At 42.4% G+C, this 27,541-nt stretch overlaps 3 protein-coding genes across 10 annotated transcripts in view; 1 reads left to right on the top strand and 2 right to left on the bottom strand.

Annotated features, from left to right (window-relative positions):
- LOC118210320 (period circadian protein homolog 2-like) overlaps positions 1-8,767 on the top strand; it is a 28,475-nt gene extending 19,708 nt beyond the window's left edge. For 5 of the 8 annotated variants that reach the window (XM_035386402.1, XM_035386403.1, XM_035386401.1 and 2 more), the window contains 7 exons: positions 95-340; positions 748-1,535; positions 2,033-2,212; positions 3,530-3,707; positions 4,311-4,506; positions 5,856-6,006; positions 6,295-8,767. In XM_035386402.1, the coding sequence (XP_035242293.1) occupies positions 95-340; positions 748-1,535; positions 2,033-2,212; positions 3,530-3,707; positions 4,311-4,506; positions 5,856-6,006; positions 6,295-6,459 (1,904 nt within the window). In that variant the 3' untranslated portion in view covers positions 6,460-8,767. Of the gene's footprint in view, positions 1-94; positions 341-747; positions 1,536-2,032; positions 2,213-3,529; positions 3,708-4,310; positions 4,507-5,807; positions 6,007-6,294 lie in introns of those variants that run through there. The other 3 variants (XM_035386400.1, XM_035386404.1, XM_035386406.1) reach the window with 2 other exon arrangements.
- A 3,926-nt stretch (positions 8,768-12,693) lies between these two features.
- Positions 12,694-14,834, bottom strand: her13 (hairy-related 13). The gene is made up of 4 exons (XM_035384151.1): positions 14,477-14,834; positions 14,287-14,373; positions 14,081-14,162; positions 12,694-13,948 (listed from the first exon to the last, which is right to left on the bottom strand). Exons 1-4 carry the CDS (start codon positions 14,555-14,557, stop codon positions 13,491-13,493), a joined length of 708 nt encoding a protein of 235 aa, XP_035240042.1. The 5' UTR covers positions 14,558-14,834; the 3' UTR covers positions 12,694-13,490.
- A 3,465-nt stretch (positions 14,835-18,299) lies between these two features.
- On the bottom strand, positions 18,300-20,347 carry her8.2 (hairy-related 8.2). The gene is made up of 4 exons (XM_035385851.1): positions 19,996-20,347; positions 19,734-19,829; positions 19,540-19,618; positions 18,300-19,058 (listed from the first exon to the last, which is right to left on the bottom strand). The coding sequence occupies exons 1-4, from the start codon at positions 20,056-20,058 to the stop codon at positions 18,646-18,648; spliced, it is 651 nt and encodes a 216-aa protein (XP_035241742.1). The 5' UTR covers positions 20,059-20,347; the 3' UTR covers positions 18,300-18,645.
- Positions 20,348-27,541: the final 7,194 nt, after the last annotated feature.

Here is a 27,541-nt window from a genome sequence, read left to right as displayed (position 1 = left end):
GCATTGGTTTGCCGTTTTTAATTAGCATAATTAGCATAGCTGATTTAGTTTTTTGCCAGCCTGGGCTGTATTGAAACTCTGGCTTGTTTTGCAGAGATCATTGAGGATGCGGCAGAAAGCCTGGCTCCCTCGGCTCCGCCCCCGAGCATCGTGTCTCCGCCCAGCCAGGAGAAGGAGGCCTATAAGAAGCTGGGTCTGACCAAGCAGGTGCTGGCGGCCCACACGCAGAAGGAGGAGCAGGCCTTCCTCAGCCGCCGCCGAGAGCAGCGGGACGCGCAGGCCTTCCAGGCTGACTGCTCCCTGTACCTGGGCCGGCACCGCGGCCTGCCTGCTGCTCACGGTACGCAGTCACGGTCTTACACACTGTGACACACACATACGCGTATGTGCACACACACACAATCACACACATGCATATATGCACGCTCGCACACACAGGCATATGAACATGCATACACGTAGATGCACCTTCACACACGCACAGACACGCATACACACACAAGTACACATGTGCACACACAGACATATATGCATGCTCGCACACACATACACACACACATATATGCACACGCACACACACACACGCATATGAACATCCATACACATAGACGCACGTTCACACACACACACACACGCATACACACACGCGTGCATGTATCTGTAAATGCACACAAAGCCTCACGTGTGCATAATGCAAAGCAGCAGTTAATGTCTCTGTAATGACCGTGCCCCTCCTGATGCCCACAGCTCTGCCCACCACTCGCGGGCCCAAGCCAGGGGGCCACGGGGCGGAGCCCGTCGCCAGGAGGGGCGGCCGCAACAAGAAGGCCAAGAAAGCGCGGGTGAAGAAGCACGAGTCCTCGGACAGCACGGCCTCCCACAGGACCCCGCCCCAGCGCCCGCCCCTGCAGGGCCTCAACCAGACGTCCTGGTCTCCCTCGGACACCTCCCAGTCCACCTTCCCCATCCCGTACCCCGCGGTCGTGCCCGCCTACCCGCTGCCCGTGTACTCGGGGTCCGGGGCGGTGCCTCCCAGCCCCGGCGCCGCGCTGCCCGGTTTCGGGGACGGCCCGGGCGGGCAGGCGCCCCCCTACTCCGCGCCGCTGGTCCCGCCCATGCTGGCCTTCGTCCTGCCCAACTACGTGTTCCCCCAGATGGGCAGCGCCCCGCGACAGCCCTTCTACCCGGAGCAGGCCCCCTTCCCCCCGCAGCCCCCCTACCCCGTCCAGGCCCAGTTCGTGCCCCAGGCCCCGTTCCCGGCCGAGCCGTTCGCCCAGCCCTTCGGCGAGACGCGGGAGGGCCCGTCGCGCTCCTCCACGCCCCTGTCGGGGGGCGCCCGGGACCGGGCCTCGCCCCCGCTCTTCGAGTCGCGCTGCAGCTCGCCGCTGCAGCTCAACCTCCTGCAGCTGGAGGAGACGGCCCGCTCCGTGGAGCGGCAGGACAGCGCGGCGCTCCCTGCTGGAGCCCCGGGGAACAGCGGCGAGGACAAGGCCTCCGCCTGCGGCTCTGCCAAACCCAGCAAGGAGCTGCAGCAGGTAGGGACCGCGACCGACACCCCACCCGCCGCTCACCCAACCCGGGCCCAGCGGACCCCGCAGTCGCCTGGGTCCTGTCCCAGCTAGGGCCTTCAGCCAGCCCATTCCACTGCTCAGTTCCCCCCAGTCTGCTGTAAATCATGGGATGTTCCCTGCTTACAAGGCTGGCAGCCCCTCCATCTCAGATTTTGCAAGGAAAAAAAACAAATTCCTTTGTATCTGTGGTGTGTCTAATGTGAGTTAAGGTCCCACACATGATGCTAGAGTTGTTATTGATTTTTTTAGTTACCTTTTTTGGAAGTGATAAAAATTTTTCTAGAAAAATCTTGAGCAGACAGGCTACTCCTCAGGCTACTTAATACCAACATTGACATGTGAAAAAGTGATTATGCTGGCTTATTGCAGTACAGTATCTACAAATAAGGAAAATGAATTCACACAACAAAGTAAGAAGGAAAGAAAGCCTGTGTTAATCAATGTGTCCTTACACCTTTTAGCGGTCGCTTGGTCGTCCTGGTCTGGTAAAGGCGTGTGGAGGGCCTGGCTGTGGTCCCGCTGCGCGGGCGTCCTTAAACTCCGAGGACACTCGCAGGGCCGTGGGTTTATCGAGGTTAAAGTCGGAGGAAAGCCTGGCTCGGAATAAAGGCTGCTGTAGACTCGGCCTTTGCGCTGATGAGGTAGGCCAACACTGCAACGCCCTGGCCTAACCCGAGCGATACCATTGTACTCCTTTCTGCTAGCACAGGGCTTTCCCACTCTGATCCTGGAGGGACGGGACTCTGCTGGTTTTGTTCTCAAGCAGGACTACCTTGATTAATTAAACGGTATCTCAGCAATCGCCTGGTTTATCGGGTCTAAATTGGTTGCTTAATTTTCGCAGATAGGCAAAACCAGCAGCTCTCCAGCACCAGAGCTGGAAACGCCTGTTTTTCACTGTATAAACTTTTTTTTTTCAAACATCTCTATTGTGATTTTATTGTGGTTTTCATTTTTGACATTAGTCTGCCTAAACATCGACGAAGCTGCAGTATACCTATATACAGTAACAAATAAAACATTTTTGCCTCATTATTCGTTTTCTTGTCAATGAAATGCATAAAAAGGTGTTAAGCAATATTTCATTGTTGAAAAACCATTCTTCTGATTTGTGTCCATATTCATTTCATCAGTTGTAGACTGCTTTAATAACTGAAAATACTATGACTGAAAGACCATTGTTGCTGTATAAGCATTTGCCGGTGATGTGTATGCAGAGTTATATCTGAGTAAGCTTTTTGCATGTAAGTTCCATCTAGTAAATGAGCTTCTACAAATGCGGGTTCCCAGTGCCAAGTGTGGCCAGTAGCTCCTTAGGGCGACGCGCAATTGGTGGTTGCATCGCCCTGGTTAGAGGAGGGTTCAGCCGATTAGGGGTCCACATTCATCGCTGGTGGATCGGTTGCCCTTAGACTGCATGTTAAAGCTGCATTTGAAAGGCCTTCCTCTGACTCCATCCTGTGCAAGCTTAGCTGTAGCCCGCCATGTGAGAAGAAGCAGCCGGCAACACCACATCTTTCAGAGGAGAACCGTGGATTTATACACTCTCCAGAATGGGCAGTGGGGCGCTGCTGTTGCAGACAGATCAAATCAGAGAAGTGGGCAGGCTCGGCCCCATGTTGGGCATCCTTTTCATGTTGTTTGATTTGAGTTTGACCCTTTTAGCCCCCGTTTAGTCTCTGCGGTTCTGAGTAGGGTTTACTCACCTCTGCCAGTCTATGCCTGAACAGGCAGCTGTGAGACTGGGTGCCTAACAGGTCTAACAGTGAGTGGTGTCACCTCTGGTCGCCAGCACGCTTCCAGCCTGAATCGGCTGTACTGGATGTCGGTTTCAGCGTCTGACGTTTGGGGGAAGGGCTGAAGAGAGACAGGAAAGGGGGATGAAGAAAGAGGAGAGTGAGAGAGAGGAGTGGAGAGCCTTCACTCACTGGGGTGGCCTGTCCTTTCGCCTGTTTCAGATGAGCTCCCCTGGCGAGGGTCCGAACAGCGACGCGCACTCGTCCTCCAGCGACCTGCTGGACATCTTACTCCAGGAGGACTCCCGCTCCGGCACGGGCTCCGCCACCTCCGGCTCTCTGGGCTCCGGCTCCAACGGCTGCGGCACCTCCGCCAGCGGCACCTCGGCCAGCGGTGTAGGTCAGTCCACACGCCGCGCTGTACTGCAGTGCTGTAGTGCTCTGTGCTCTCTGTACAGACGCGCTAACACTGCTATAGAACTGTATCGCTAATTCACTGTACAGACCCGCTAACACTGCTGTAGCACTGTATCGCTAATTCACTGTACAGACCTGCTAACATTGCTATAGCACTGTATCGCTAATTCACTGTACAGACCCGCTAACACTGCTATAGAACTGTATCGCTAATTCACTGTACAGACCCGCTAACACTGCTATAGAACTGTATCGCTAATTCACTGTACAGACCTGCTAACATTGCTATAGCACTGTATCGCTAATTCACTGTACAGACCCGCTAACACTGCTGTAGCACTGTATCGCTAATTCACTGTACAGACCCGCTAACACTGCTGTACCACTGTATCGCTAATTCACTGTACAGACCTGCTAACATTGCTATAGCACTGTATCGCTAATTCACTGTACAGACCCACTAACACTGCTGTACCACTGTATCGCTAATTCACTGTACAGACCTGCTAACACTGCTATTGCACTGTATCGCTAATTCAGCTCAGTACAAACCCCCCATTAACCTCTCTGTCCTCTTACTCCTCAGGGAGCTGCCAAACCAGCAACACCAGCAAATACTTTGGCAGCATCGACTCCTCCGAGAACAACCACAAGGCCAAGGCGCACGTGGAGGCCAAGGTGGAGGAGAACAAGCACTTCAAGTGCGTGCTGCAGGAGCCCATCTGGCTGCTTATGGCCAATGCAGATGAGTCTGTCATGATGACCTACCAGCTCCCCTCGCGGTGAGTGACAGGAGGGCCGCGCGGTCGCACTCCCGCTGAAGGGATAGTTCACTTCCTGCCTTTCCTTTGAGAGTGTTGCAGTTTTATTGTTTTTTTTTTTTTTTAACGCAAGGAAGCACAGGTCATGTACAAAGGCGCTTACACAGTGATGATATGCCTCCAGAGGTTGTGTGTTTAGCGTATGTGTTACCCAGTTATTCTTCAAAAAATTGCATGTTTTGTTGATTTTCTGAGTGAAAAGAAGGTAACACAACATCTGCAGGGTACTGTGTTTAAGGTGACATATTTCTGCAAATTTTAATGCACAATTACTATTTGTTTGCTGAATTTAACGGATTAGAAAAAGTAAAACCGTAAATGTGGCATGTTCAAATGTTTAGGCACCCTGTTTATCCCAGCCTTTACTAATTCCTTTAGAACCTTAAATATTCAGAAATATTCTCAGGTCTTCTTTAATGCACTGCATGATTGAGATCTCTATAGATTTTAAATAATATTCAAGTCTAGGAACTGTGAAGGCCATTCCAAAACTGTAATCTTTTTTTTCTTTAGGTAGTTCATGGTTGATTCTGAGTTTTGTTTTGGATCATTATCTTGTTGAAATGCCCAGCCTCTTTTCAACTTTAGTTTCTTCACTGATTCTGGGACGTGAGCTTCTAGGATTTAATGACATCTAGTTCAGTCCATTCTTCCATCCACTTGCACACTGGCTGCCACACAGTCCAAAAGCACAATAGATCCACCCCCATGCTTAACAGTTAGCAAGGCGTTATTTCCCCTAACTGTTTTTCTCCAAATGTATCTTTGGAGGTTGTGGCCAAAGAGTTCAATTTTTGTTTCTTCATTCCACAACACTCTGTTGCAAAGTATTAATGGATCAACTGGAATGGTGTCTAAACATTAACTGTTTTATTTTGTAACTGTTAAGTTAAAGCAAATAAATAGTAATTGTGCAATCAAATTTGCAAAAATATGTAATGTTTACGATTGTACCCTGCTGAGGTTGTTTTTACTTATTTTCACACTTATAGATTCCACAAAACATGCAATTTGACCAGGGGGAGCCTAACTTGCATACCACTGTACACTAAAACTGAAACAATATAAACAAAAACCCCAGAAAGTGAACTATCCATAAATAAAATGCTAGTTTATTACTGCAGTTAGGACGTTTGTCCACCAGGTGGCACTAAAATAGTGGAAGATGGCACACTTCCTATCTTCCAGTGCTAGACCTCTGCAGGCTTTTAAGATTCCGTCTTTGCTGTGATTAGTAATTCATTTTGTCCTTTTTGCTTAAGCCCAGTTTGGATTTTGGGGTTTTGATGGGTGTGGCTGCCCCCCCACAGGGATGTGCAGAAGGTCCTGAAGGAGGACCGGGAGAGGCTGCGGCAGATGCAGAAGAGCCAGCCGCACTTCAGCGAGGAGCAGAAGAAGGAGCTGTGCGAGGTGCACCCCTGGATGAGGAGAGGGGGCCTCCCCAAAGTCCTCGACGTCAAGGTGAGCTCCCATGCGCTTTCCAGGTCAACCCAGACAGTACTTAGGGAGGCCATGAAGTCCTGAGCCTGTCAAACAGTATGTTTGTTCTATCAGTGCAGCTGTGTCGCATTCCAAAAAAAGCTAAGAACAGCGATTGTATCTGAGGGTACTGGAGTAGGCTTTTGCAGTGAGAACTTTTGGTGGGTGGGCATTGCATCTTCTACTAAAGACTTGCTCTTCTGTGTCCAAAGTGCCTTGGTTGATAGCTGGAGAAGTGATGAGCTTAAATAAGGACATGTCTTTTCACAGGAGTGTTTGTGCTGTAAGGACGACGCCTCAGCCGCGATCAAGGAGGATCTGCCGGACACGGAGCTGGGAGCCCTGGGGGATGTCAACGAGGACGGTGCCGCCCAGAAAGACGGCGAGGAGCCCCTGCAGGCGGACGCCTGTCCCAGCCTGGGCCCTGTTCTATAGAGCCACTTTGGCCGGCCGCCCTGGACTGATCTCCCCTCACACGCACCTTCACCTGCCCATGCACCCGTGCTTAGCACAGGAGGGCTCAAGCATTCGCATGCACAATCAGCCTTAGCTGTGAAGCTGTGGCAGTCCGGAGCTCTGCTCTCACACTTCTCATCTTTACTTTGACCTTGTTGCCCAGCAGCGGGCGTGTTATGAAGAATGTTCAGGTTCTCCTGCTGACACTGAGACTGTGAGACCGTGTCTGTGGACACACCTGAGGCCAGCCGGTCTCAGCGTGTCCAGGCTACTGCAGTCTGCCTCCTGTCCGCTGCACCTGGTGCTCCTGGTGCCTTTCGAGAAGCTGGAACTGGAGTGGACGCGCGTTCAGCTTGAACTGTTGAGGAAAGCCGGGTCCATCAGAACCATGTCTGTGTCTGTCTGTTGGTCATGTGAGTAGTAGCATCGTGGAACCGACTGACGTTTGGTCACAATGTAATAGCTGCAAACTAGATCTCCTCACTGACTGAAATACCCTCTTGGAAACTTCTGACAGATGGTTACAGTATGCCTGATTCCTTATGTGATATTTTTTATTTATGAACGTATTTGATAAAATAATTTTTATTGAACAGCTCAAAAGTTGACGTACAAAGTTTACTTTCTCACCACTACCTAGAACCTCCAAGATATGAACACCTTAGAAATGTTTGCACCTTTGAAAGTGGCATGAAAATACACCAGTTTTAAAGGGTAAGCACCAGATATTATAAATTATACCAGCCAAATGGAAGAAGTTTGTTCTATTCTATGATTCGCAACATAATTTTATCTGAATAAATGCAAGATAAATGCAGCTTGCCAACATTGGAAAAGTTAGCAATCTTGTTCCAAGTAGGTCGAAGTCAGTGCGTAATGATACCTGCACTAACAACAATTTCAGCTTAATTTAATGAAAAACCTCCTGAATAAAAAGAATTGGTCTAATATTTTGGGGGGGGGAGGTTGTTATGTGATGCTTACCCTTTAAGAATCTGAATCATTTTTACTTGCATTATGACAGCCTTGTTTCTTTAAATGGGCTGCTCAATTTGGTCAGAAACTTTGTAATTAAACATATATTCAATGTGAATTAGTAACCAGAAATCAGGATCTCATTCAAACATAAGCCCCTTTCTTTGGCCTTTTACATTAACTGTCTGACTTCTGTTCATCTTCATATCAAACACAGTTGATGTAAAGAGGAACCACATTGTATTTTTGGTATTAGTGCAAAAACATGCTACTTTTCCCATTTTAAAAGTTCTATGAACTTATATCAATGGTATGTCTCATTTGTTTAAGGCTAAGCTTTTTTGCAGTGATAATTTATATTATATGTAAATGTGTATGTAATTATATATAATTTATATTATCACTGCTGATTGATAAGGCATAATTGCATATTCTAGGGTCCAGGTTTATACCCTGTCCCGGTGAGTGGTCAGTGTGTTTTTTGGTTGAAGTTCATATCTTTGAAGTCCTACTGTATATTGAAGATCTAAAGATCTTTACATGCAAGTTACCTCTTCTAGCTGTATTTTTCACAAAGCGGAGATATTTAAAACAGGATTAAGAAATGTATTTATTACAGTGTTTTCTTTATTACCATAAAGAACTAGACACCCTAACAATGTACTTGTTTCCTTTGAAAAAACTGCAGAAATAGGCCAGTGCAAAGTGAAACTGCCAGGACCAAGAGATTGTATCTTCATTTTTTGTTCTGCTTTTTTGCCCATTGTCAACATGAAAAGCTGGTGTCTCACTGGGACCTCTTCTGTAACACCTGTCACTGTAGAGGACTCTCCTCAAAAGCTGCAAACAATACTGTTCCAACACCCTGTGTCTGTGCAGGATTCTCTGTGATGTTTGAGTGTGGGGCAATGGCTCGATTCCAGAACGTTCCACACGGAAGTAATGTCTTAATTGTTTTGTCATCATGTAAAGGTCCGTGAACTGGACAGCAAAACTTAATGTATGCGCACCGGAAGCACGACAAAGAATTCACAGTTATCATTCGGTGCAAAAAGACATTCCAGTGCCCTACAACTGTTCTGTGTTTTTATGTTTCTGATATTTTGTGTCTGCCAATGTGAGAACTTGTGGTGTGTTAGCATTGTTTTTTTAAACATAAAATGTGAGAATAGTAATATTATAATGTAATAAAACTTTTTAAGTAAATACAGAATCTGTGCTGCCATTATTAAATGTGTGAAGACTTGTGACATTTAAATGTAAGAAATTTGATGTTCACATTACATTTGATGAAACGATGTAAAGCCATGTTACTAACATCCTCCTGTGACCTGGCAGAAAATGGATGGATGACAAAAATATGTTGCAGTGAAAATATTATCAGAAGTGTTATTTATTTTTATTGAATGTCCCACGTAGTGTATGTTTCAGCATTGTTGCATATATGGTTTTTGAGATTAAGACCAGAGGCCATCCCTTACAGGGGATGCCGGGTTTTAGGATGTACAAATCACATACTCTGTTCACGTTGTGTTTTCACACCGGCTAAACTTGATCTCCCCTAATTTTTTATATCAAAATAAGCTACAACTACAATATGGGCTATTTTTCAGGATACCTAAAAATCCATGTGCTAGAGTGAAAGCAGATGTGGAAGGGGAGAAGGAAAGAGTATGATAATGTATAAATTCATTCAATGGTGGTGGGGCCCAGTTTGAGATCTTTTCACTAAAATCACTGGTGGCGCCCCTGATTGTAAAGTTATCATTACACAACTTTAAAGCAACTTCAGAGTATTAATGCAATGACAAAAAGGTAGAGGAGTGCTACACGGGCAAAGATCATGGCCAAAAATGTGCTCTTTGGAAAGAGGCGGAAATATCAAATGCAAGCTTTGATTTTAATGTCATTTTTAGGGATCATACAGCATAGCATTTAGATCCACAAAAAGAATCCATTTGAAAGGGTCCATTTGAAGAATCATCGTTGTCATCATCATCACAAAAAACAAGACAATGCAAAGCTTGCGGAGCTAGTTTGGGCAGACAACCGGAGAAGTAGCAAATCACTGACGCACACATGATGCCTGCACCCTTAATCACCAGCCTTACCTCTCCTTGCCTCAACCAATTCTGCAGCTCCTGATGCTGCCGTGATATCCTGCTGCTGATGATGCCCTCGCTGAACTGCCCTGCATTCTCCTGCATGTCTTTCACAAAGGTTCTTGCGCTCCCAGCATTTCCCCAGCATCCACATTTAGACTCTGCTTTATTTAAAAAATATTTCCCACAAAGCTTAGTAGCATTGCATACACAGAAGACAATTTCTATTATAAATAACTGAGGAACTTATTTGTTATTTATATCGACTAGCAGGCTAAAACAGAGATCCCTACATGGAACATTTTGCCAAGTGATATCCTACTTACACAGCCTTTCTGAAAAATAAAGGCCCTCACAAGCTTTTGAGGAACCCCATTGCTCGAGCACGTTTATGGCCAATACATAAGATTCGAACCAAGTATCACAACCTCAAGCAATGTTGCATACATGTATTGTAGTACACTCTGAACTACAGCCACACGAGGTTAAGAAACTTACAAGTAGAAAAGATCCGATATCGCGATATGTGGAAACTTAGGCCACGTGTGGACCACGTTATTAGTTTGTGCCCCGGTCTGCTTAAGGTTGCAACAGCGTGACATCTGCTAGGCAAGCTCATCAACGGGTTGCCCGACGGAGGCAGTTGGGACGCGTGTACGCTGAAATCCCGTGGGGTACGTTGCACGGCCATATGTTGGTGACAGAGAGACGGTTTGGTATAAATTTGAATTGAAAATGCTATTGTCAGCGCCGGCCAACCACGCAGCAGAATTCAAAACCAATGAACGGAAACAATATAGGCTATACATTGGCCTACTTAAAATAACTAGAAGCAATCTAACCATTCGTGGTAGGCTATAACAAGATATTTTATTTAACAAGTTTGAGATGTATGTCTGTAATGTGAATTTCAAAATCGTTCCAAAAGTGAGGCTGCCGGATAAAAGACAAACCCATTTAAAGTGATCTGGTTGGTTTTAAGCAGTGAATGTAGGCTCATCTCACGCTCCGGCACAGGCAATACAATTTTACGGAAAGGCTGCCCTATGAAATCGGCATTCTGCTCACCCTGTAACTTCTTGTAGCAAACAACCTGTAGCCATTGATGCTATTTAGTTTTAGTATCCCAGTTTTGGCGACAGGCTGTCAAAGGGTTTCGCGGGAGTGACACCAACTTTGATCACGTTCACACCTCTCCCAATTTAGTGCTAAGGTGTGGACGCTTACAAGCCACCCTGCAGAGCGCTTCTCTCCATGTTCGCTGCTGTCTCGTCTTTACGCCATCACAAATTACCGGTCTGGAAATCTAATATGTGGGTGAATAGATTAGCCAAACCATTATTCACATATTCTCTAATTTACTCACATGTTCTAATCTGAATCGAGTATGCTACTTTTATCTACTTTTGCTGCACTTAAATCAATTTAAGCAATCACTTTGGGTGGAAGAATACGATATTTTCGAATATGTAGCTGGGCGAAGACTGACCATCAACATTCGCTTATATTTGGCCAGTAGCATATTTAAAAACTGAGCGAAGGAATTAACCAAGTGCCAACCATACTTATACCATGTTCTTGCATGGTATTATGAATTTTGTGGTCGCTTAAATTAGGGGGCGTTTGGAAGAAAACTTCACTAGATTAATTTCCTTGTAAAGGAAGTGCACTTGTGTTGTCTCTGCACCCTTTGTTTTCATTAATGCGCCAATGTCCACCATGAATAATGATTTATACGTTTGTGCCGGGACAAATACATTTGAAACTATGCTTGTGCTTCCTCTGAAATGGGCATAAACTGAGTTGTCTGCTTATTCGTCGTACGAAGGTCGGGAGGTAGTGGGTTTTGACATTTTACTTGGAAACAGGATTTAACATTTTCCTGTTTGCTAAAGCAATTGTTTCCGACACGGCGTGTCGTTAGTAACACCTTGTTGTCGCAGCCCCGGAGAGGTGAGAGGTACAGGATCTGCGCCGCGGCAGCCGCCCCAGGCGGGGTGCTTTCATGTTTGGCCTTGGGACAGCAGTCTGCGGCAGTGTGTGCGCCTTTGACAAGAACTGCAACGCTGTGATCCGTGTAGACCCTCTGTCTCATACGAAGCAGATCTAGGTGCAAATACAGTTGCGCAGCATATTACTTCCTTTGTCAAACCCGTGTAAGTGGAGTCCCGGCGATTATTGTAAATGTTTAAATTTAATACGAGTATGATGAGACTATTGAATGTAATCTCCCTTTATAATAGTTACAAAGGCATTTATACCTACGTGCATATAATCAAACAAATTGCCAGTAAGACATTTTCATTCATTATTAGGAAAAACGTTACTTTTGCACATGCGTAAAATACGCAGCACTTGTAGTCAAGCCTTTCAAATCTAAGTTTGACGCATCGTTCTTGCCTGTTAATTTTTTCTAAAATATTTAAGAAAGCAACTTCAAACACACCCAGTCTTCACCTTTCAGCGGAGGAACAGATTGACAAATCTGCACAGCTTTGAAGACGAGGTGTTAAATTAAACAGTTAACCCTCACAAAGAAAGTTCTGAAGCAAGATATTCACAGCTGATAAAGCCCTAACACGTTTAAGGAATTTTTAAAATGCCTGTAATTCCAAAATACCTTGGTCTGTAGGCTTTATTTGACTTTATTAATGTGTTCTCACGTGTTTAGTAAGGCCTGTAATTTATAGAGATGAGTGGAATCTTTTATTCCACAATTAACTGGAGTATTTAAATGATATAGTTTACCATGTATGATGCACATCTTGGTCAGAAACATTACACATAGATTAGATGAGCCACCGCTATAGACTGCACTTATTTCCTTGGTTTAATCATTGTCCTTAGGTCCAATGTGAATGAACTGGAACTATTCAAGTCAGAGCAATTGGTTGGAACTTGGAACAAACCATAGCATACACACAAGTCCTCAAATTCAGTTGCACAGCCCCGTTCTACTGTTGTAAATGTGTTCCTTGGATATATTTCAGCACATGTTGACTTGGTTGTCGTGCAGAGTTGTGCTACATTTTGTACTGGTGATCTTCCTTCTAGGTAGTGATCTGCATATTTTGCTCAATGTGGAGTTGTCTACTTAATTTGATCATCCACAGGGAAATAAAATTGACCACAATACTTTAGGGGAAATAATTACATATTTAATAGATTTAATACAAGACAATGAGATAAGTTCTAGTTACATTACACAGGTGAGCAGGGGTGATGCCAAAATACATGCAGTGGAAGTACAGCAATAGCATACAAACAGGAAACAGTTATACATGAAAGACAAGTAACAATCATGATTATCTACATGATTCAAACAAATGAACTTTGAATTTAATTATTTTATTCAAATAAGCCACAGTATACACAGTTAAGCTGTCCAGATGTTTCACAGCCCCCCACCCCCATACAACCCTGCTACCAAGAATGAATAGTTTTCATCTAAGCATTTTACATTTAATTTACCCCTCCCTTCACTGAAGGTAGAAATACTTTCCTATCTTTCTGAGAACCCCTCTATGGCATATTCCTTCAAGGTCTATGAAGAAAAAAAAAGTAGGTACATCTACAAAACAGCAGTCTATACATATACTTTTACATTTAAAATGAGCAAATTCATATATTGTTCAGTGAAAACAGATGAAATTAAGGCATTACCATAAATGTCAAAGAGCTTTATCATTCTAATTTCCCCTCTATATTTACAATGTGTCCACAATCACTTGGGCAATCAAGTGGGCACCACTGACAGACGGTCCAGACAGGAATAGTCCGGTAGCCATCTTGTGTTCAACATCACCTCATTAATGTCAAGAGGTACAATTTACACTAATCTGGGACTACATCTAAACCACAGTAGAAGGCCTAGCTTCAGGTAGATTCACAGTAATCTTAATAATTCTCAAGGGGATGGCCAGGATTACAATTCTACCATGGTCTCCACATGGACTTGGAATAGGTGGTTATTGGCATGTTTTGGACCTCTTGGTTATCCATGACATCAGGAGAAGTGTGGTTATGTTCACTGTCTGTCTCGTCCAGATCAGAGCAGAGGTCCTCAGTGGATGTAGTGGAGGGAGCCGGAGAGTAGGCTGAGGAGACACTCGATATACTCCTGCCCCCAGGTGAAGCCAGGGCAGCGCAAATCCCTTCGCTATTTGGCCAAGTGCTGCTGTTGCTGGAAGTGTCCGACAGTAAATCCACAAGCATGTCTTGGAAATGATCTTCGTTCAGAGGCATGCATTCCAGGAGGTGATTGAGAAGTTCTGCGGCCACCGTAGCGTCTATCCCTGGGCAGTTAGACACGAACATGTGTACCTCATGCATACACTGAATGTAGCCGGCCGCAAACCTCTCACTCGCTTCTCGGTTCATGCTGTCAGCTTCTTCAAATACAAACACAAAATAAAATAATTAGACTGGTTCAAAGGGGGAACACGCATTGCACCGATAATATGCCTACTGTAGCTTTACAAATCATATTGCTAGAGGAAACAAGAAACGTATCGATAGCCTACCTTGAGATCGGTTTCGGAGAACATGTTCGACTCGTTTCACGGTCAATTCAAGCACTTCAGCGTTCTCCATCTTTGACTGGAACTGTAGACAGTGCAGATATTATGTTTTTATTACAAAACGAGGGGGTAGCCGAACACACAGCGTCATGCAGTCATTGCCACAGGTGAATATGAAAAAGTGGCGTTCAAGTACGTCGGAAACTTACGTCTGAGTCGGCAAGGAGCGTCCGGAGCTCTTGTAAACTTTCATTGATACGGGCTCGTCTCTTTTTCTCCACCAATGGTTTTCTTGTCTGACAAATGGAGATCATTCACAAACAGCATATTAGGTTATGCTGACATACTGCTATAAAATGAAGCCAATAACGCAGGAGGGAGAACGATGCCGTTGCCTACCTTTCGGTCTCCTTTAACGCCGTAGTATTCCTCCTCATCTGTGATAGATCCATTTTTGCTAGGTCGAGACGACGGGGCCATGTTGGTTTCAACCCAAGCAATGGAAAGAGCGCTATTTGTAATCCACTGTTACGTTCGGTCCTTGAGAGGGGCAGCTGGCAGGCGGATACAAACTTAGAAAATCTATAGCTACACTAAAGGCAAACAGTCTTGTGTTTATTGTGAAACCTTAACGAGATGCGCTGTTGGCAGTGGGTAGCTGTAGTAGGTATTTATAGGATGTAATTTACATATGAATAGGAGAATCGGCAGCACTAGCCAGAAAACCTCAGAGCGCACCCCGCGCCAGCCAATCAGCACGCAGCCCTTTGTCTCCTGCATGTCTGGCTGCGCCGCATGGATTGAGCATAAAAAATATTATTTGGTTTGTGTTCCCGCCGGGCTCTATATTTTTATACACCACTATGTATATGGAAATATAAATGAAAATCGAGACAGACAGTCAGTCCTGTTCATCCCATTGTCAGCCTGTTATGTATCTTACTGACCCGTACAGGAAACAATATTTTATTCAGAAATCTGACTCCTTACACTCTGATCAATTGATTCCTATCCTTTTAACACTGTATCAAAATAACAATAGTGTGACGTGTAGCACTGAAGTGGTAGTCTACATTTCTCTGTTTCACAGCATTCAAACATTAAGATATGGGGATTAAACGTTGGTCTTTTTCTGTGTTAGCCTATAGATCAAATTAATGGAACACACCTTTAGACAACTACATGTTTGTATAGAGCGTTGGACAGTATAGGCACCTTATGTATATTATATTTATCTAGCATCGTTATAGAAGCCATCAAACAAATATGAAACCATTGTGATTCACTGAATTTAAAATACAGGTGTAGGCCCCTCTAAAAGTGTAGTTAGGCTGGCCGTGTTAAACAATTCAGCTGTAAAATTGTTCTGCCCGTCCTCTTCTGTTTCCGTAGCTTCCTTTCTTGTCTCTGAGAGCTTCCCTGTGTGGCCTCGTGAATGTAACGCGATGCCGACAGTTGGCAGCTGCAGGCTGCAACCCCTTGGACTAAATGAATCAAGTCGGGGAATTAAGGGCCAGTCCTCAAAGAAAACGACAGGTGTTAGCTTGCGCTTCATTTGTTCTCTGTTGTTTTGTGGCCTCAGTGATTGGATGGAGGTTTAAAATATTTTAGGATAAAATATAGAATTGCCTGTAGTTGACCTTGAATATGTGAAAATTGCAGCGTCAGTGAGCTACACTATTTACTTACTAGGCAAAAACATCACTGTTGTCTTTTTTTTCAGTTGTTTTTTATGCTGATATAATTATGTCCTCACAGGTCGTGTTGTAGGAATATAACACAACTATCTGTTAAAGCTTATCTCCATGTATAAAAAATTCGATGGCTCAAATGAAAAATTAAAGATAGGACACGAATGCCTTGTGACTTAAAAGGACGAAACAAGGTTCGCGTGTGTGTAATTGTTACACACAATTGTTTATTAGCCTCGCGAAACCGCTCTTGATGCATGCAGACTATCGTGTCTAAGGGATATGCATTGTTATGCAAATTATGAACATTAAAGGGACATTTGTGTTTACTTGGAAATATAGGGGAATATTTTGTATAACAGCACTCTCACTGGTAAACTAACAAGGGTCTCTGAGTTTTATGCACTGAAGTTCCGTTAAATGCAACAGGCTGGCAATAAGAGAGCAATAAAATAGTTCTACACATGAAGGCAGCATTTCTTGGCTTTGAAGTGGAAGTCTTTTGGCACCTCGCCATCCCCATGTGTTGCTGTAGCTTTCCTTTATCAGTCCACTTCGTCGACCCAGCAGCTGTCGTGCACTATTGTTCGAAAGCGCGCAGAAGGAGCCCCTTAGCCTTGGCTTGTTGCAACCAAGAATATGAATCAAGTAAAATATGTCAATTTTTAAAAATCGATTATCTGTATTCTCATAAACCACAGCCAAATATGGGTATGGCAATGTGGCCTTAAGTCAAAGGGGAGCCTATTGCTCTATTCTATATCATTCATATGCAAAAGAAAAAGAAACGATAAAAGCAACTCACTGGCTATCCATGTATCACATTCCTTGTTGAAAAATAATCATGTAATAACAATGTAAAGCATACAAACATTTTCAGAATGTAGAAAAAATCGTATTTACTCAAAAAAAACAAAAACAAAAAACAGGCTGAACAAAATTTTAAGTAGACCGTGATGAAATAGGCGCACGTCATCGTGTCCAATTTGTAAGACATTTCTGGCAAGAGATTTTCAAACCCCAGGTCCTCACGTCATTGTGGGTTGAATAACACTGTGTCAGATTGAGCTATATCGGGTAATATCTGAAGATAGACACTGTCATTGGTCAAATATACTTTATAAATGTGCCTCACTTTGAGTAAATGCTAGTGTATCCATTTGAAATGTTGGGTTGTGCTATTTTCACTGATATTTTTTCTTTGCTGTTCCATGTTATACAATATTTTTTCACTCACATGTGACATAGTAGTGAATAATACATAGTGACATTATAGTGAATCATCAGTGTTAGGGTACCCACATATTCAAATATCACAAATAAATCATGCTTAGTTGCATTGACCTGATTTCTGGAACAGGGATGGTTTATGCAACACCCTTAAAACTTGAGGTAGGTTGTGTACATTACACAGGTGTGTATTCTTTCCGTTGTCCTTCACAACAGTTGCATTCACATGCACATGTTAAATTCACTCCACGGGTTGCATGCAATTGTTTTGAAATACACAGAAATATTTTAATTAATGGTGGTTGTCATTACTGGGTCATCAGCTCAGAAAGCTTGGTATATGCCATACATTTTTTAGTACTGGCTATATTGTATAGTTCACCCTTTTGCCAATTTTAGTTTCTCAGTGATTTATCTTAGTAATCTGTTTTATGTAATGTAGGCATGCTTACATTGGATCCTTCCTTCAATGTTGTCACTCATCTCTGTTAATATTTAGTGCAGTAAGTAGTGCAGCAAAAGTTGACAAATTTCCAAATGCGATGTGTCGCCTGATAATTTAAATCAGTATCATTACTGAAGATCAGTGAGTAATCATTTGCTTATATATGCTGAAGAATCTCTCTTTGGGGGGAGGATCATATAACTTGGCTATAAGCATATTCTGAATAAATTCTCGAAAACTGAACTAATATCTAGAAAACAATTTATTTTAAAACTTAAAACTGAACTGAACTTGTTACACAATAGCTACAGCTCCAATACAAATTTAGCTTCTAATGTGAGCAAAAGGAACGGCTTCCTTTTTCTCTAAACTTCCTCCAAACTGCCTTTCTAGCAGTTTAGTGAACAAATACACTGATAGGCATAACTGATGGCTCGTTTATGCATCAAGTACTGTTCATTTGAGTTTCCTTGTCCCAATTATGGTTTTGATTAAGAACAGGAATGGCTATGCTTATCCTGAATCAGTTGTTGCAATCAAACAACAACCACATGAATCCCACTCTTCTGGTTTGGGAAGCACATGGAATGTGAAATTGAGCTCTTTAAAACGAAGAGAGGTAAGTGCAGAGGTGGTGAGCTTCAAGCCTAGTGTTTGTTGTCTTTAAGATGTGGAAAAACCACTAGATGAAATGCAAGCTCATTTTTAAAATTAGGTGAGTGAAACAGATTAGTATCTTCCCTGGGAAAAAGGCAAAGTTATCCAGCCACTAAGGTATCTTCATGACAAGCACCCCTTAGTGTTTGAATCGATGACATGGTTTTTTGCGGAATAAAAAAATACATGTTTCGTGATCTTATGAGGTAACTCACGTCGCATTGTGGAACACATTTTATTAATACTGGGTTAATACATTTACATTAGATACAAAGAAAGGGAAAGCACACACTACATTATGTGATGAATAAACCTAAAAGCAAGTTTATCTTATTAAATAAATTGAGTTAATACAATAAATAGACAAATAATAGCCTTCTACAATGCAGGCTACAAGAAGTTTACTTCTGCCGGAAGTACCCGTGTCTGTAGTACACCTATTCTGGAACAGTACTGCCCCACAAGTGTTCTGAGAAGCATATCTATAAGATACATAAGGAGAAGAGTCTACGCATAGATCAAAATAGAGTTTGAGTTCCAGAAATTCACCAGGGCCTCCACATATCAAGCGCAGCAATGTGTGGATTGTTAAATAACCGATTTCCTGGTAGCAGAAGTACCCTATCGCGGGGGCTGGCTAAGTACTGGACGTTATCTGTCTGGACCTCTCTCCCAGGCTTGACATCGCCGCTGCTGAAGGGCCTATTCGAGGGCACGGGAGTTCCATGCCTCGGGCTCCCGTGTGTGTGGTGGGGGATGGGGGTGATAGACACGGCTGCGGGCTGGGAGGCATCTTCAGTGGACCGTGGAAGGGACTTGAGCAGGTGGTTGAGCAGGCGAGAACCCAAAGTCTTGTCCATCCATTCGCAGGTTAGTAGCAGATTATGCACCTCGTGCATACACTGAATGTAGCCCGTGCTGTACTTCTGCTGGGCTTCCAGTCCTAAGGTCGGATCAGCTGCAAAACAAGGAGGAATTGTTACATATCTATCACAGCGCCATCTAGTGGAATCACAATGCATTGTATGTGGCCTGATATTAAGTTAATTTCAGTGGCACCAGGTTCTGTTATTTACGGAATCTTCATATTCCTCCCTGAAAATGAAAAGAAAAAAAACGGTGGTCTCGTATGGACACCAATTAATTTTCCTAATTATCTGGAGTTTTGAGTTCTTAAGTGTTATTACTGAGAGAGTTTACACTCTGAAGTGTGTCCTTAGTCTTCCCTTATCAGATACTGCCCTCGAGAGGCCATAATAGGAAATCCCTTACACATTGCATCCTGATTATGTGATCGCGGACTATTACATTGTAATTGGTTGCATGGCATTACTCTGAAATACTCATTTATATTTCAGAAAAACTAAATTATAAACGCTAATTCAACTGTCTGTTTGAATAAAGGTATGATACTGCTCATACAATCAGAGACCACTTACCTGCATATTTATTGCTCTGTATATTTTGCAAGTGTTTCACTGTCATTTCAAGAATGTCAGCTTTCTCCAGTTTAGATTGCTGTAAGAGAATGACGCTGATGTAAGCAGTGATTCTACAAGTCCAAATACCATGAGTCCAAATTGGAGTATAACGCGTATGACGCGACAATGCGATTTTCACGGTGTGTACTTACATCAAGCCGAAAGGCGCCAACTACAGTTTCTTTCAGCTGATCCAAGCAATTATTTATTCTTTCACGTCGTTTTCTTTCAATGAGCGGCTTCCTCAGCTAGGAACGAATGTACACATCAAGTCAAGTTCAGCGATGGAACTGAAGACCGTCACGAGACGAACACGCTAGCAAATTAACAAACTATTCCACATTCATTCCCCAAATCTGTGAATATTTCCTCTGGAGTCTATTTTACTTTCTAACGGGGGGGAAATGTCCGTACCTTTCTGTCTTCCTTGGCACTCGATAGTTTCTCCACGTTGTGCGCCATGGTAGTGGCGGTCATGTCCCTTGGTTTGGTAGATATAATCTGCGACTTCTCTCGTGCTGTCTCGTGTGAAATCTGCCTTGTCTTTAAGGCCTCCGCGCTGCGCACTCCTCTTATTTATAGAGCAGAATTAGCATGTGAATGAGCGTGCTTTTTGGCTGAGGTATTTTCCCACACATGGGGTCGATCCCAGCGGCCCGCTCCCATCAGTCAAGACTGACAGGTCACTGCTTCTTTTCAATAGCTGAGCTGCCCGCCCAAAAAACAAGCGACAGATGTCCAGCCTGGAAATGTGCACCCCTAGCGAAACCCTCTGTTTTCTCTATTAGAGCTCGTCACGTGGTGCTTAGCGCGCGGAGCCCTGGCTTGGCATTCCCAGGGACGAACAAGAGTCTGCTATTACTGTGGTTACTCTGGGGACCTTGCGGTCCTTTTATTCTGAATGAACTAGGACAGCATTACCTGAGAAAAAGCGAAACCTATCCTTGAAGTCCTACAGAATACAACCATGGTGTCTATTGTTGCATGAACCATTGTTCCCAACTGTACTACTGGATATATTTAGTTTGAGCTGGTTTACTAATGAACTGGGAACAGACTAAGTAAATGGCAGTGATAAGTTTCTTTGTACTCCCCCAACTCCACCCTCAAAAAAATGTTAATTTCAAACCAGAAACATTCTGCAGTGGGCAGAAAACTTTTTCATGTTTTGGCAGTTGTATTCATTCTCAATCAGTGTTTGTATTTGACATAGTAGCTAATGTGTCATTAAGCTATTGGAAAATGGATGGACATCTATACAACGGACCAATGTGATATAAAGAAATAGGTTACATAATAGGTCTGTATTGCCCTTCGTGTGCTGTGCTATTTTACTTTGAAGCCTATCACTTATCTCCGAGGACACCTCACATATATACTGACCTGGTCTGGAAAAAATAGTATTTTCAAAGTAGAACATTGCTGGTCACAATCTTTTTGGAGTGTTGCTGTGTTTCCTTTGTGCAATATATACTTGTCTGTGTAATAAGTCAGTTTTTAAAAATAGATGTGATGCCAAATTTAGGCCTGTAAATTTTATGTAATGTAAATGATCTGGGACGACAGTCTGCAAAGCTAAAATATAGGATTTATATTCTAATTTTAATCCTCGGGGTTGTAATATTTCAAAGCGGAATTTGACAACGGGAAGAATATTTTGGTAGGCTATATTTTCATTTAAAATGAGGTGAGAATGTCTATATCGTCAGTCCACCTAACATTTTGTCGTTTACAGCATAATTAGGTAAACAAACATTTTATAAAATGTAATTCCATCATAGCTTTCACACCAAATATGTTTTAGGATAGTAAAAAAAAACAAAAAACAACAGTGAACTTAAAAAATTTCCATCATTTCCTTTTCCATCATAATCCTTAAAGGCAATGCCTATAAGCTATTAATTTACAATTCAAATAACATTACAGGACCTGTTCCAGCATATAACCTCACCTGTGGACAAAATATTTACTTTGTGAATGTTGTGAATTTGAAGAAGGAAAAAAGCCTATGTAATTACGTCCATGTTTTCCTTTCCTTTGAATGCACAATTCTTATGTACCTGACTGGTCTCATTTTACCCTAGATTTTAAGAGAAGGCAACGTTATTTTTAAGCATGTCAAGCTTATATGATCGATTTTACTTTATTTTTTTATTATTAGCTATATTATAGAATATTAATTATGTCTGAAACGACTTGATTTTAGTATAAGCGGGAAACGTATGCAGTTGATTCTGTTTTTGTTATGATGGAGAGTAAAAACTTGAAAACACGAAACATCTGTTATAAACTTTTTTTCGCCTTAAATGGAGAGGGCAGATGTCAGAATAGCCACGGGCAGATGTCCCGCTCACTGGTAGCCGCTTTTAGAATTCATGGCAGCGGCTCTGTTTGACTTGAGACACGCGACTGCCAGGCGAATGCTGGAACGTGGGAAACTACGACGAACAATGGCTTGTATTCAGCTGAACCTAATCGCCATGAAGAATGCCATAACCCGGGAAGAAATGGACAGCAGGACCGGGGGCACCTCTGTAACTGCTCGTGAAGAAAGTGTCCAAAGGGCGTTACGGCAGGTGCAAGTGACCGGTGTGAGGTGACAGGTGTGGTGATCATAATATAAATGCGTGTGGCCATCAATTGTACACGAATCAAGCACGAAATCTTATCACTATGGACATATTTATTCTATTGTCTTTACGCTCGTTGCAAGTATATTTAAGTCATGGATTTTCTACCCGATCGTCAATAAACACTATCACGTTTGGGTAAACAACCTGTAAACCTTTGATAGGCCTCTATATCCGTAGGCTATACCTTTATAGGGGTCATTGAATCCGTTTTGTGCTAGGCGTGTAGAGTAGGCCTAGAGCAAAATCTTCAGTGTAAAATAAACTCTGATAGAGTAGCCTACTTTAAACCCAAATAGTGTTTGCTTTGGACTGTGGTACAGTTGATTTATTTAATACTGCTAGAGTTGATTTAACACTGGACATTTTTCTGTGAGTAGGCTAACCATATGTCTGTGAATAGCCTACTGCAGAAAATATAATTACATCTGTTTTTACAGACAAATAAAGCAAAGTTTTTAAATGAACTATTTCAGAAGCAGAAGGCACGGGATTACAAGCGGGTGGCCGACACACCATGTGCGGCAAGTTTTTGTACGGAGGAAATGAGTCCTCTTTCTAAAACACCTGTAAATCAGGATTTAAGAGAGAATAATGGCCAGTCCTTTTGCAGCGAGCTCCTTTGGTGATGAATGTAGTCCCAGAATAGAGGGGATTGTTTGAAGATCTAAAGAAGCTGGCGGGGGTAGCACGGGGGCTCGGGTACAATGCGCAACAAGACATCTGGCCACGCGACCCACGTGCAGTCAACCGCCTGCTTCTGGAGAGGAACTGAACACATCACCGCCTGCCTCTAGTCGACAGGCGGCCACACAATAACATTGAGCAAGCCGCACAGCGCTGGCACAGCCGAAGGCGAGAAAGCCCATCGCTCAATTGTCCTTACCTTTTCTGATTTCGCACACTTATTTATGCCTTGCATCTCTAAAGTTTATTATTACTTAAGTTTATCATGTACAACTACGTGGGTACAAAATGTATTTTACAGCACCCTTGCGAAACATTAATTTCCCTTTTCACATGTGAAACACTTTTGTAAGTGAATTTAACATTTTCACACGTTAATTATAATATTCACATGTGAAAAGAAAATGTCACATGTGAACTGAACATTTTCACAAACCATTGGCTTTTTTCTTATGTAAAAATTTCCACATGTGGAAACAAAACATGTGACATGAAATCCACCTTTTCACAGGAGATTGACTTTTTCAAATGTTAACTACAATATTCAAATGTGAAAACAAAACATTAAATTTTATAGGTTACCTTTTCAACTTTCATTTTACTAGTGGAACTAGTTTTATTGTTCACATGTGTACTCTTTACATGTTTGGTGTCCACAAGCAGTTCACATGTTATTTTTTTGTAAGAGCAGTGGGGCCAGCTGTACACAGTAAATGTCCAGTGTTGATTCAACTCTAACAGAGTACACATGTGTTCAGCAGGGACCATATGCACTACATAAGAGTTGATTTAATACTGAATATTTTACTGTGTAAGGTGCACGTTACCCTTTTTCAAAGGAATAAATATAATCCTTAGCCTTTGGGTGCAAGCATACAGGTATATTTTTTTCTAAAAGAGTGAATGTTTGGACCCTATAAATTAATTACACACAAATGTGAATTACAAATAAATTAGCTAAAGCTGTGCCAAAATTGTCCTTTAGTACTAGAACTAGTGTTACTCATTCCAGGGAATATACAACCCATTATAGGTCCTTAAATGACTCAAAATATCCCCATTCCATCAGACCTAAGATCATGCTATCATAAGAAGTCATCTCATCACTTGATTTTGTAAAGGTGTGGATGAAAACAGCAAATGCCAATATAATTCTACTAACAAAACATGGTTGTAGAATCAGATATTAATATGTTATTTGCATAGAGGATTATAATGCATTCCTTACACATTGCATAACTATGAGAAGCACTAGAGCACAAGCCTGAGCATAACTTCAGTACCCAGACCAAATAAATTTGCACTTTAGGGTACCATTGCTTGCGGATATAGACCACCATTAACCATAAGTAACACCTTGAATTCCTTTCAAATGTGTTGTCAGAATGTGCTAAATCTGAAATTTTAATGGTTTAATTAGCTGTAGATTTTTGACGAGTTAGGGGCTAACACATCTACACACAAACACATTGTTTATGTTTTATTTTAGGCACATTGTGCCATAGACGGATTATCTAGCTGCCTCCCAAAAAGAATACTTCAGCTCACCTGGGAAAAGAGAAGTTGTGGAAAACAGGCCCAACAATGCTCGCCATTTTCCTGACTAAATTCTACGTAGTGCTCGGATTACCTACAGACCAGCTTGTATATACCTCCATATCAAGCCTGGTCTTGAAAATCTCCAGAGTTTCTGCCTCAAATCCATGACCTGGAAGGCTATTCCACACATTGACTACTCTCAGCGTGAAAAACATTGTGTCTGTCATAATCTCTGTATGGAACTTTCCTTTTAAGTCTCCTCATTCCACTAACAGTACTCAACCTGAAGAATCTGTTGTAGTTCACTTTGTTAATCCCCTTTATAAATTTAAAAGCCTCAATCAAAACACCCCTAAACCTTCTTTTACTTGAAGAGATTAAGCATCTTAAGTCTTTCCTCTTAGCTTTTATCTTTCACCAATAATCAATTTGGTTGCTCTTCTTTGAACCTTTTTCAGAGCCTCTATATCTTTCTTGTAGTACGGTCCCCAGAACTGCACACAGTACTCCAAGTGTGGTCTAACAAATGTATTGTATATGATAAGTATAACTTGGATTTATACTCTGTACTTTTGGCTATACATCCCAGCATCCTATTGACTTTTTTCCACTGCTGGAGCACAGTGCCTAGAAGCTGAAAGGCTTTGATCAACCATTACTCTCAAGTCTTTTTCAAATTGAGCACATTCCAGTTCTGTTCTTCACATAAAATAATCCTGCCTAATGTTTGTATTTCCCTCATGCAGAACTTTACATTCGGCTATATTGAATTTCATTTGCCAGGTTTCCGCCCACTTCTGGATTTTGTTTAAATCTTCTTGGATTACTTTAGTAGATTCCAAACTATTAGCTGGGCCTCCCAGTTTTGTATCATCTGCAAACTTGACTAATGCACTTTCTATGTCCCTGTCAAGGTCATTGATATAAATGAGGAAGAGCAGTGGTCCCAGCACAAATTCTTGTGTGACTCCACTTCCCACAGTTCCCTGCTCAGATAATATCCCTCCTACTACTCTTTGTGTTTTATGCTGTAGCCAGTTCCAAATCCACTCTGAAATACCTCCTGCAATTCCTACTGTCTTCATTTTGCTAACTAGTCTCTCGTATGGTACCTTATCAAATGCTCTTTGGAAATCTAAGTATATAATATCATAAGCCCTGTTATAGTCAAATAACTGGGGAGTTATTTGTCAGGAGAGAGAGGGCAAAAAGAGAAGGCCTCTACATGAAATGGCAGTTCAGATCAGGTACTGAAGGTGGCACTGAAGGTTGGCTTGTACAGCTTGTATTTTAGGGATGTCCAGAAAATGTACCTTAGAAGTTCACTTTAGGGGTGATTCATAGACATATATATATGGATTCCTTTGACACGATAAAGGATGGATAGGTTGACATCATCCACTTGCTTGGCACTGTTTGGTTGTATTGAAACATGTATTTGTCAAAATCCAGTTTGAATCACACCTAGCTCCAGCTGAGTTAAAATATTTAATGTTTGTCACCTTATGCAGATTGCTACCTGAGACTGCAATGCATAAGACCTTATTTTATTGAAAATGTTTGAAGGTATTAATAGATAGTGAGGGACAACTAAGTTACTGTTGATGACACGGTACTACTGAATACTGTTGATACATATAAGTATCTGTTTAAATTTTAGAACAGCGCTACTCAACTCCAGGTCCTGTAGGCTGCAGTGTCTCCCGGTATTTGCACCACCTGATTTCATCAAATCATTTTACCCCCCATGGTTCCAGAAGTAAGCTTGTTGGTGAAATCAGTTGGTATAGTGCATGACTGGAGCAAATACCTGTAGACACTGCCTGGAGTTGAATAGTCCTATTTTAGAAGTATGTAAAATCACAGCTAGTTCAATATACAATACTGTGAGCCACACTAATGAAACACTAGAAAACAATGTGCAGCTAAACATGCCCTCAGAGAATGAAAAATAGGCTTGAGTATTGAGCCATATTGAGACAATTTTACATTGGACATTTTGGCCTACTGTGCCTCGTATCTATCACAAATAAGTTAGACCCACATCAACTTTTGTTTCAGCAGAACTTTCTCTACCTGGATGACAGTTTTTTTATATTCTTCGAAGTCAATGTTGGATGGTCCTGTCGTGTCGTGGCCACACAGCTCTGAGACTCAGAGTTTTGTGCGGTAATGACAATGTCACTGGTCACTAATCTGAATGTTTGGCAGATTTCCTTTGCCAGGTAAACATTTGTCTTAAACAGCAAAATCCAAACATAATATGGTTGTGTGATAGGCGTTGTTGTTGCCTTGAGTCTGACGATATAGGCTGAATCCCATTCTCTGGACTCGTGGACTCAAAGGCGCGTTCCCCTCAAGTCTTTCAAGGGCAGTCCCATTGTCAAAACAGCTTATCTTGTGCGTACTTTTTGCGCCCTCTGTCTACCCTCTTGTTAAATTCGCATCACTGCAGGCTTAGACCGAGGGTATTGCCGAAATTCAGTTCAGGTCAATGGCGTAGGAAGCACCTGGGATGTTATTTATTTTTATTATTTATTTATTTATTTTTGTTGGTGAGCGAGTGGTATGGTTTGTATATAAAACCTACAAAACATGCTATTTCCGTGATGGACCGAATTGATTAAATGCAATAGCCTATCAAAGCATTCTAGTAATGTTTGTCACTTGCGGCAACTGATTTTTCTGAAACTTCAAGCACTTGTTTCCCAGTGCCGCGCACAAGATATTGGTTAATTTAGTAAATCACTGTTTGTGAAACACTTGATCCGCGATTTTTTTTTTTTTACCCCTTTTTAGTTTTCCGTGATTTTCAAAAACTTTGCCGTGCCATAGCCAATATATTCCCTGACAAATATTACCAGCCTTATATTTTCTTTCTTCTCATTCGCACTCCTTTTACTTTCAAAAGTCATTGGAATGCATTTATTCTAAAGTTGTTTTGTAAAAATTATTATCGGAAATGCTCGTCAGCACGCTCCTTGACCATTTACACTTCCGACGGGCCGGGTTCAAGTGGGGGATGACACGCCCATTCTGTTGACATAAATTTGAGTAAGGTTGCGTCTCCGTCCCTCAGCAACATGTCCCGTATTGGGTGATGT

The sequence above is a fragment of the Anguilla anguilla genome, chromosome 12 (genome assembly GCF_013347855.1).
Source record: "Anguilla anguilla isolate fAngAng1 chromosome 12, fAngAng1.pri, whole genome shotgun sequence".
In the NCBI taxonomy this organism is placed as follows: domain Eukaryota; kingdom Metazoa; phylum Chordata; class Actinopteri; order Anguilliformes; family Anguillidae; genus Anguilla; species Anguilla anguilla.
The sequence above is the reverse complement of the archived record's forward strand: the minus strand, read 5'-3'. Positions and strand labels throughout refer to the sequence as shown.

Bases quoted from the DNA above. Each gene is read 5' to 3' on its own strand.
- her8.2 (XM_035385851.1), bottom strand. From the start codon at position 20,058: ATGACCGCCACTACCATGGCGCACAACGTGGAGAAACTATCGAGTGCC. The intron at 19,830-19,995 runs GTACGGACATTT...ATTCGTTCCTAG, and splicing joins GTGCCAAGGAAGACAGAAAG to CTGAGGAAGCCGCTCATTGA. The intron at 19,619-19,733 runs GTAAGTACACAC...ATTCTCTTACAG, and splicing joins TTGGCGCCTTTCGGCTTGAT to CAATCTAAACTGGAGAAAGC.
- her13 (XM_035384151.1), bottom strand. From the start codon at position 14,557: ATGGCCCCGTCGTCTCGACCTAGCAAAAATGGATCTATCACAGATGAG. The intron at 14,374-14,476 runs GTAGGCAACGGC...TCCATTTGTCAG, and splicing joins GCGTTAAAGGAGACCGAAAG to ACAAGAAAACCATTGGTGGA. The intron at 14,163-14,286 runs GTAAGTTTCCGA...CACTGTCTACAG, and splicing joins CGCTCCTTGCCGACTCAGAC to TTCCAGTCAAAGATGGAGAA.